At 43.0% G+C, this 10,341-nt stretch overlaps 1 protein-coding gene across 1 annotated transcript; it reads left to right on the forward strand.

Moving 5' to 3' along the window:
- Positions 1–696: 696 nt before the first annotated feature.
- Positions 697–7,900, forward strand: LOC143805366 (POU domain, class 5, transcription factor 1.1-like). Its single transcript, XM_077284615.1, has 5 exons — positions 697–1,590; positions 2,814–2,925; positions 3,112–3,242; positions 5,979–6,143; positions 6,540–7,900. Exons 1-5 carry the CDS (start codon positions 994–996, stop codon positions 6,801–6,803), a joined length of 1,269 nt encoding a protein of 422 aa, XP_077140730.1. The 5' UTR covers positions 697–993; the 3' UTR covers positions 6,804–7,900.
- Positions 7,901–10,341: the final 2,441 nt, after the last annotated feature.

Genomic DNA, 10,341 nt, shown 5'->3' on the forward strand with positions numbered 1-10,341 from the left:
TCTGTTGTAAAATCCACTTAAAAAGCCATGTGTGAATGCGTACAAATAACGTAACCAAGACATATAGGAATAGTAATAATAAAAGAAACTGTATTATCAAATACTACTGTTGTCTGCTATAGGAATGTTGGGATTTGTAGTGCACAATGCAGTCATATTGTAGATTTAGCAGCAAAAACAGCTGCACCATGTAAATCCCCACTCCTAGGCCAAGTCCCTGGGAGTTCAGCTCTGAAGCAGCTGTAGGTCATTCAGAGGCAGGAATCTTCAATAATGGAGCCTGGAGTTGATGGTTTTATAGTATCTAATAGTGGGGAAATGGGTTCTAGTGATGTTGGGAGCAAAAGCCAAGATCCAATCAGTGTCCAATACGGGAGGCCTGCTGGGTATTTAGCATGGAGATTATGTATGCACATATGCTCATGGGGCTCATTAGTGACAATATGCCTCCCATAAAGGGGTTACATTGCCACTAATACAATTAATAACTAGTTTGCATCCTGATAATTTAGCACAAAAATATATATTTTAGTTGGGTGAGTATAAGGGGGCAAAGTGAAAAAAACCCAAAGCAATAGTTTAAAAAAAAAAAAAAAAAAAAAAAAGTTAAATGAATTAAGTTCTCAGCAAGGTACAAAGGGGGGAGGTGAAGGGATGGAGCTGAGCCAATGAATGGGAGCTAAGAGGGAGGGACAAGGAGGTAAGGTCAGCTCTTCAATGGCTGTACTTGATGCTCTTCACATTGCGGAGCTGGCTGGTCAGGTCAGAGGTGGCTCTTTTAGAGGGTTTGGGTGGGTCTGTTAGATTTTGGGTATCTTTGTTCCAGTATCTTTTCTAATTTCTTTTTAGCTTGTCCTGAGTTTGTCGCTTCTGAACTTCAGGTGCTTGGTTGGGGCAGGTACAGCTGAATATTTACCTACTTTTGGCTGAAATCATTTTTTTTTTTTTTTTTTTTTTTTTTTTTTTTTTTTTTTTTTTTTTTTGGAGAGGGCCATGTATAGCCAACAGGTTTACACAAATTCTTTTGCCTTCAACCATGGACACATGCAGGAAAGTTTTGGGGGCTACCCTTACTCTTCTCAGGCTTTCTTCTATCATCAGGCTAGGTCGGATAATTACGATCAGGGATTCCAAGCACTAGGGGACCACCCAACACAGGGCATAGGTTGGAACCCACCTGCTCCACTGGAGCCCTCCAGTTACGTTCATGCATGGTCACCTCAGATGGTGGAGCAAATGCGAACTAGCGTAGAGAGGGTGAATATTAAGGAGGAGGAAGATAAAGTGGAGAGTAGGTTCCCCAGTGTCCAGTACTACTATCCTTGTTGGAACAACATGTGGCCTGGTAACCCTAATCCCAGCATGGGCAACCAGCAGAGACCATGCAGTGTCTCTGGGTCCAGTGTGTATCCGATTCGAGACAACCGGAGCCCCAACATGCCAGAAGTACCCTCCGAGCTGCCGGTGGCGCAGAGCAGCAGCTCCGTCACCCAGGAGGCAGCCAAGAAGGAAGAGGTGGCCGAGGACCTGCCTGCGACAACCCCAGAAGTTCAGGACGAGGTGATGCCATGCGATGGTGAAGATGTCCAGGTAATACCCGTATAATAAAGCATTGATTTATTGATGATCCACATAATGGAAATATTACCAGTGTATACACTGTTTAAGGTCCAGTCCACCATTGTTTAAAGGGACATGGACTACTAAGGGTTATGTGGGGTTTCTGGACAAGTATTTCATAATGTACTTGTAATTAAAATGATTAGAAATGGTCCATAGATGAGTGTTGCAGCTTCTGGAGGAAAATGGGTATATGCATTAATGTGACTACAGGGTAGATGGTAATTTCATTAAAGTCCAATGGGAAGATATAATATCCGTAACATAAAACTTAACTAAGGTGTGTTTTATTGTAACCCCATAATCTGGTTAGTGATGCTACAACTTGGGGCACTGGCCACCCTGCCTGTGACCTAGACCTCTATATACCCTTGTTCCTTTTGACTTGGCACACACTTGACAAAGGCGCACACTTGAGACACTGATACCATATGATAGTTGCTTAAATTGCCTTGCCCTGAAAATCGTCACTTTATGGGGGATGGTTGGGTGAGTACAGGAGTTACCTGGACTCCTGATTTATTTCTTGTTCTTACATTGCCTCTAGTGGTGAAATGCATAATCTACACCAGGAGTCCCCCCACCCAGGCATCAAGTCTTCTCATATGGGCCCTTTTCAGACCATCCTTCCCCCACCCACTCTGGCTGCTACCCTCGCACCCACCTTGGCTACACCCCCTGCTCCCATTTTGTAAACTTTACAATGGCACAAGATGGCTGAAAATACATTTATAGGTAGTTTACTTTACACTCTAGACTTTACCTTCATTGTGCCTCTTTAGTCAAATTTGGTGTTAAAGTTGATTTTCTCCCTTCCCTCCCCCCCCCCCCAAGATCTCTGCTTGCTGTCAATGACAATTGTTTCCATTCTTACAGTGAAAACTTACAGATCTAATACTATTCCGAGCAGTTTGTCACCTGTTAACCAGTCCAGGCGATCCTCCGGCCGCCATACTAATACACTATTCCTGCATGTGTGCATACACGTTAATTGTAAATCGGAGATATATATATATATATATATATATATATATATATATATATATATATATATATATATATATATATAATTATTTTTTTTTTTTACATTCTGACAATCGGGTAGTGAAACTCAATACTTGAGCCGGTGTGTCACTCTTATGTGCTGATTGAAGACCCTGCTGCCTACAGATGTGTCTTATCTTGCTTTGCAGGAATTGCCCACCCAAAAGGAGATGGAGCAGTTTGCCAAAGACGTGAAACAGAAACGTGTGGCCATAGGCTTCACACAATCAGATGTTGGCTGCACCCTGGGCATATTGTATGGTAAGATTTTTTTATTTTGTTTTGGGGGGTGGGGGGATACATTATGGCTTCCAATTGGTAATAGAACTTCAATTACCAGCATACTTGCACAACACTATTCTAGGGTTGTCTGTTTTCCTGTGACTCTCAAATACATTTCTTTTTTTTCTTTTTTTTTTTTTTTCCCCTTTTCCTTCCCCACCACAGGCAAAATGTTTAGTCAGACGACTATCTGTAGGTTTGAATCCCTCCAGCTGAGCTACAAGAACATGTGTCAGCTCAAGCCCCTGCTGAATCGGTGGCTACGAGAGACTGAGAAAACCCCTAATCTGCAGGAGGTAGGAAGCAGTGGCATAAGTCAGGGTCTTTATAAAGGAGACCACCCACTCTGGCACACACTGCTCCCCTGCTGTGCCATATAAATGACCAATTTTCCCCCTTGCTCTCATCCACCATGCCTAGTTGAGTGGCTCCTCCATTGTCAGCCCTGCATGATCTACATCCACTCTTATATTTGGGGCACTTCCTCGGTGATTGAACATGACCGGTACAGTACCGCATCACCCATCCCACCCTCCTCACAACGTGTGGTGCAGATTAAGAGTTGAGTGAACTTGTTCGGATTCTGTCACTGAATCTGCCATATTGGTACCCTATTTGTGCCGAATGTATGTTTGATGATCGGTTCTGAACATATTTGTCAATTTCTACTCTCAGCGATCCTAATGACGTTTGAATACTGTAAAAACAATATTCGCTGCCAATCTTATTCGGAACTGAATCCAAACAAATTTGCTCAACTCTAGTGCAGATTATTTCATGGCAGGATTGATGTCGCATCCCTTTTATAGCACTTGCAGGGTTGTTCAGGATGGAGCTCATGCACCAGTGCTTAGAACTGTTCTCGGCTTGTTGCCTTAAAGGGAATCTGTCAGTGCAATTAACCCTCTAAATCAGTGTTCCCCAAACTCCAGTCCTCACGGACCCTACAGGTCATGTTCTCAGGATTTCCATAGTGTTGCACAGGTGAGAGCATTCCTGAGGGCTTGATGAAACTTCCACCACCTGTGCAATACTAAGGAAATCCTGGGAACATGACCTGTGGGGTCCGTGAGGACTAGAGTTTGGGAAACCCTGCTCTAAATTGTCTATATGGACATTTAGGTAACGGGAACCTGAATAAAATGACACCTTGATGTCTGTGATCCGATGTCCATTCCATAGAAATCCATGTTTTTTTCCAAATATGCAAATGAGCTGTTAAGATCTATGGGCAGAAAGGCGGAAACTTTAAGGGTACGTTCTCGCGATCAGGAACTGCTGCGGGTTGGACTCTACATATTTATGCCAAGTCCAACCTGCAGCTGCCACATGTTACAGCATAGTGGATGATTATTCTATAAACCCCATGTCTACTGTGCTTGCATCTGTGGGGACGGACATGCGGCACGTCTCTCCAGACCGCAGCATGTCAATTTCTCTTGCGGAGATGCTAGTACAATGTATTGGACGCGATGATTTCACACAGTTCAGTGTACACATGTGGAATCACCTGCGTTCAATAGACAGCAGCGCTTTGGACATGTGCTGTCACTCCTGGATCATGGGCACTTGGCCGGACACTAAACTAAAATATATTTACACTAAGCAGAGTGTAAATGTAGCCAGTGTGGAAAATCCTCTGAAAACCTAACACCGCTCCTAGCTGGGGTTGTCACATTCTGAGGGTATTTATACATTCATTGATGCAAAGCAGAGTTTGATTTGATGCACAAGGTAAAAAAATTGAACTAACTCTTAAGGCCCCGTCACACATAGCGATTTACCAACGATCACGACCAGCGATACGACCTGGCCGTGATCGTTGGTAAGTCGCTGTGTGGTCGCTGGGGAGCTGTCACACAGACAGCTCTCTCCAGCGACCAACGATCAGGGGAACGACTTCGGCATCGTTGAAACTGTCTTCAACGATGCCGAAGTCCCCCTGCAGCACCCGGGTAACCAGGGTAAACATCGGGTTACTAAGCGCAGGGCCGCGCTTAGTAACCCGATGTTTACCCTGGTTACCAGCGTAAATGTAAAAAAAACCAAACGGTACATACTCACCATCTGATGTCCGTCAGGTCCCTTGCCGTCTGCTTCCCACACTGACTGAGCGCCGCAAAGTGAAAGTGAAAGTACAGCACAGCAGTGACGTCACCGCTGCGCTCTGCTCTCACTGTACGGCGGCACTCAGTCAGTGCGGGAAGCAGACGGCAAGGGACCTGACGGACATCAGATGGTGAGTATGTACTGTTTGTTTTTTTTGGTAAACAGTACATACTCACCATCTGATGTCCGTCAGGTCCCTTGCCGTCTGCTTCCCGCACTGACTGAGTGCCGCCGTACAGTGAGAGCAGAGCGCAGCGGTGACGTCACTGCTGTGCTGTACTTTCACTTTCACTTTGCGGCGCTCAGTCAGTGTGGGAAGCAGACGGCAAGGGACCTGACGGACATCAGATGGTGAGTATGTACTGTTTGGTTTTTTTTACATTTACGCTGGTAACCAGGGTAAACATCGGGTTACTAAGCGCGGCCCTGCGCTTAGTAACCCGATGTTTACCCTGGTTACCAGTGAAGACATCGCTGGATCGGTGTCACACACACCGATTCAGCGATGTCAGCGGGACCTCAACGACCAAAAAACGGCCCAGGCCATTCCGACACGACCAGCGATCTCACAGCAGGGGCCGGGTCGCTGGTACGTGTCACACATAGCGAGATCGCTACTGAGGTCGCTGTTGCGTCACAAAACTTGTGACTCAGCAGCAATCTCGCTATGTGAGACGGGGCCTTTATGTACGAATGGTCTTGGATTTTTTTTTTTTTTTTAAATACTCATTGGGTGCAAACACTGCTTAAATTTCACCTTTGATGCAGATTTAAAGTCTTATTCTGCTCTGCACTGTGTATTCAGTTCAACATGAAAAATGTGTCTGGTCTTTAAGGTTCTTGCTAACATTGGTGCTCCTGTAATGCTACATATTAAGGCTACTGGACATATTTTAATTAACTGATCCGTCTTAATGTTCCAGTTGATCAACAAGGAGCAAGCCATGGTTCAGTCTAGAAAGAGGAAACGGAGAACAAATATCGACAACTCTGTGAAGGACACCCTGGAAGTTTGTTTCCTGAAAAACCCAAAGCCTGGAGCTCCCGATATGGCACAAATGTCACGAGAGCTAAAACTGGATAAAGAGGTAAGGATCCAATTCACCAGATGATACTTTATTTTTAAAATATCTCCAGAGGTGTAATCACTATTCTGCTAGTGTAGTGGCTGTAAATATTGCATTGATATTAGCTTGCCTGTACGTATGTGTACAGAGGCCTTAACAGCAGACTGGTGAGTACAGCTCCAGAATATAATGGTGTATATGCATGATTCCACCAGCAGAATAGTAAGTGCAGCTCTGGAGTGTTTAATACAGGCTGTAATGTGGTATCAGAACAGTAAGCAGTTCCTGATGCTAAACATTGGCCAGTTTGACAAGCCAACAATTGGTGACCCTTCAGATCTACTGAACCTAAGGTCTGTCTGTAAGTCCCCACCATCTGTCTTATTACTACGTTTGACACTTTTCTCTTTACTACAGGTCGTTCGAGTATGGTTTTGCAACCGCCGTCAAAGAGACAAGAGAAATGTCCCAGGCAGAGACTACAGTGGAGAATCTGTTGACATGCAACCCATGGTCAACTTCCATATGGGACCTTTTCCTGCACCCCAGGAGATGTCATCTCAGAATTACATGGCACCACCCCTGGGATCCGCAGGGCATGTCTATCATGGTTTTAATCATAGGAACAATGTGTTCCCACAGCAAATGCCCCATGGTATTCCACATGGAAACCATAATTAAATCCTGATTGGGCTTGTTGGCCTTTCTAAGTGAGGTGTAGATAAAGAGCTCAACTCCTCACTTTGGGGAACACAGTATGGCCACTAAAATGTTCGGGGACTTCATAATGGCTTCTTGTTGCTTTAGGTACTACTTTGACCTTGTTCTAGCTTCGGCCCATGTTAAGGGTTCCTTGCACCATGTGGTCCTGTAGAGGGGTGCTTCCTTTAGGCTTGTGCCTCTCGGGCAGATAAATGGCTTTGGCAAAGTCTTCAGGAAGCAAATTTACTTCTCAATTGCAGTTGAGTCTTGTAAAGATTCCAGAATGTGTGCTTCTCTGGTGGTGACATGAGCAGTACTTTGGTGGTGACATAAACAGATATTATGTCTGATTTCTAACTTTTTTAACTTTCTATATACCAGTGTCTTTGTTTTGTTTTTTAGTTTGTTTTTTTTTAAATGACCCCAAGTAAAGTTGTGCAAAAGGCCATAACTTACAATAGATCCATGAATTTTTATCCTTTATTTACTTTAGTAACATCCATAGCTGTATTAAGGAAGCACTCCTAATTTTTATTTTTTTTCGTTGTGCATATAGCTTGAGTATTAATATACTCCGCTTCTGCTCTCTCCAGCGCCATTCTTCTCGGTGACATTACTGTTATTTACAACTGGCTCAATGTACGAGCCGGAAGTCTTTTACCATGCAAGTCTATGGGGCCTCATCCTGACGCTCTCTAAACTTGCATTGTAAGTCACTTCTGGGTCACGCAGAGCGCAGCATGACCGGTGTATCAAGTGGTAACCTCACTTAAGAGGAGCAGTAAATGAGTAGATTAACTCTCCCTCTTCATAAATTAAAAAAATAAAAAAACATTAATGACAGTGCTTCTGTAAGGCATTAGCCCAGTGTTTTGCAGAATTCTGAATGCAGCTTTGGATGTGACTGGAGTAAGCAAAGTAACTCCATATTTGTGCAAAATCCCAATGTACATATGGATGCTCCTTCTGAGTTTTGTCCATAAAATCAAGCTTGCTGACTAACCTACAGGCTTATGCCCCTAATGGCCAAAATACTACTCCCCCCTCCCCCTCAAAAAAAAAATAAAAAGCAAAAACTAAAGTAAAAAATGCAAAATACAAAACTAATGGCTAAACTTTGTCTTAAAGTGACTATTACAAGAACTGTGCATTTAGCTCCACTATAATGCATGTTGCATTTGAACCTACTTTTATTAAGTAAATGTAATCTGTGCAATTGGAACAACACAACATATTGTGTAAACTCCACACAACCTTCATTATCTCTGCTAGGCTTATATACAAGAGTTTTACTATTTTAAGGTTGTGACTTTTTACTTTTGTAGTCCCTGTTGTCAAGATCAATGATTATATTTTACTTTGCAATCAAATCTTTTTTCTTCCTAATTACCTCAATTGAAACTCATTTAACATATTATGCTTGTCCATTCTGATTGGTCAGTGTATTAAAAGTTTACCTCCCAAATTTGCCTTGTCTGCATTTTTTTTTTTTTTCTTCTCTTCTGTGCCCTCTGCTTCAATGTAATGAATGCAGTGCCCTAATTGTATGTACCAGTGACTGCTCCTTGTGGGGTGTAATCTATGGAGAAGTCTGTATACCCTTGATGAGTGGCAAGATATTGCCCAAATGAATTGAGCAGACACGAGGAATTGGCCATGTTTTCTCCTCCATACACTAAACTAAGATGAGCCTGCCTCTATCCCCAGGTTCAGCTGATCGAGAGGTGTCAATTGCACATGTCCGATTTAGGGCTGCTGTGTGCATTGTCAGCTCATCTCTCAGAAACAGAGCTCGGCTGAATTTGCGCTCCTGTATGAGATGTCTTGGCCGAACAATCGCCAATGCCTCGTTATACAGAAATGTAACGTGTACGGCTAATATAAGGCTGACTTTGCCAACTTCTTAAAGTGGAATTTCCAAGTTTTTGCATACAATTTAGAGACTTCAACTTTAAAAAAAAAAAAAAAACACTGGCCTAAAATTATATTGGTATCTTTAGATGATGGCTTTTGCATATACAGGGTGGGCCATGTATATGGATACACCTAAACAAAATCGGAATGGCTGGTGATATCAACTTCCTGTTTGTGCCACATTAGTATATGGGAGGGGGAAAACTCTTCAAGATGGGTGACCATGGTGGCCATTTTTAAGTTGGCCATTTTGGATCCAACTTTATTTTCTTTCCAATGGGAAGAGGTTCATGTGACATCCAACTTATTGAGAATTTCACAAGAAAAACAATGGTGTGCTTGGTTTTAACGTAACTTTATTCTTTCATGAGTTAATTACAAGTTTCTCCGTTAACCTCTGCAATATGCCAATAGCAGTAAACACGTGAGGAGCGGATAGAAATTGGGCCACCCAAAAAAGTTTGCTTCATCACTGAACATAATGTTCTGTGTAAACTGAGGGTCCTGCTCCAATTTTTTTTGTTTTGCCCATTCTGAAAATTCAGCGCACCGATCTGGGTCATCCTCGTTGAGATCCTGCAGCAGCTGGATTGTGTAAGGGTGCCAATTGTGAGTAGCTAATCTGTCAAAGGGATGTTTGATGCCAGATCGGTGAGCTGAATTTGCAGAATGGGCAAAACAAAAATTGGAACAGAACCCTCAGTTTAAAAAGAACTTTATGTTCAGTGATGAGGCAAACTTTTTTTGGGGTGGGCCATTTATATGGATATACCTAAGTAACATGGGAATGGTGACAGTTTTCTTGCATTGAAATCTGCTGCAATGACCTGGGTACTGCGTTCACCAGACATCCACACAATTTCTATCCGCTCCTCACGTGTTAACCTCTGCGACATGTCAATGGCTGTAAACAAAAACTTGTAAATGACTCATGAAAGAATAAGTTACATTAAAACCAAGCACACCATTATTTTTCTTGTGAAATTCGCAATAAGTTTGTCACATGACCCTCATCCATTGGAAAAAATAAAGTTGGATTTAAAATGGCCAACTTCAAAATGGCTGCCATGGTCATCACCCATCTTGAAAAGTTTCCTCCTCACATATACTAATGTGCCACAAATGGGAAATTAGCACCAAAAATTCCCATTTTATTTAGGTGTATCTATATGCATGGCCCACCGTGTGGGTGTGTATTTTATTTTTTTTCTTGACCTTCTAAGACCAGTTTCAGGTGAAATCATCATCATCATCCATCCTACACATGTGTACACGCGCACACACACACGTTTTGTGTGGGGACTCAGTTATTCCAATAGAGCTTTAGTGCAATGCCAGACCAGACCAATGGACAGATGTGATGCAGTTTCTGGACAAGTGGTAGCATAAATTGGGTTGATCTGTCTCTAGATAGTCTAGGCCTGGGGCATGGATTCTCAGGCAAGAGAATCAGATCGTTATGTTAATGATATAAAACTCTGATCTGTGTTGGCTTAGGCAATGTATCCACGTTCCGTATTTGCTGTGGCTTGAACACTGCACACAGCCGCAGTGTCCAATCCGCAGCGTCCAGATGTTACAGCATAGTAAATCCGATGTCCAC

This window comes from Ranitomeya variabilis, chromosome 2 (genome assembly GCF_051348905.1).
Source record: "Ranitomeya variabilis isolate aRanVar5 chromosome 2, aRanVar5.hap1, whole genome shotgun sequence".
NCBI classification, from domain to species: Eukaryota; Metazoa; Chordata; class Amphibia; order Anura; family Dendrobatidae; genus Ranitomeya; species Ranitomeya variabilis.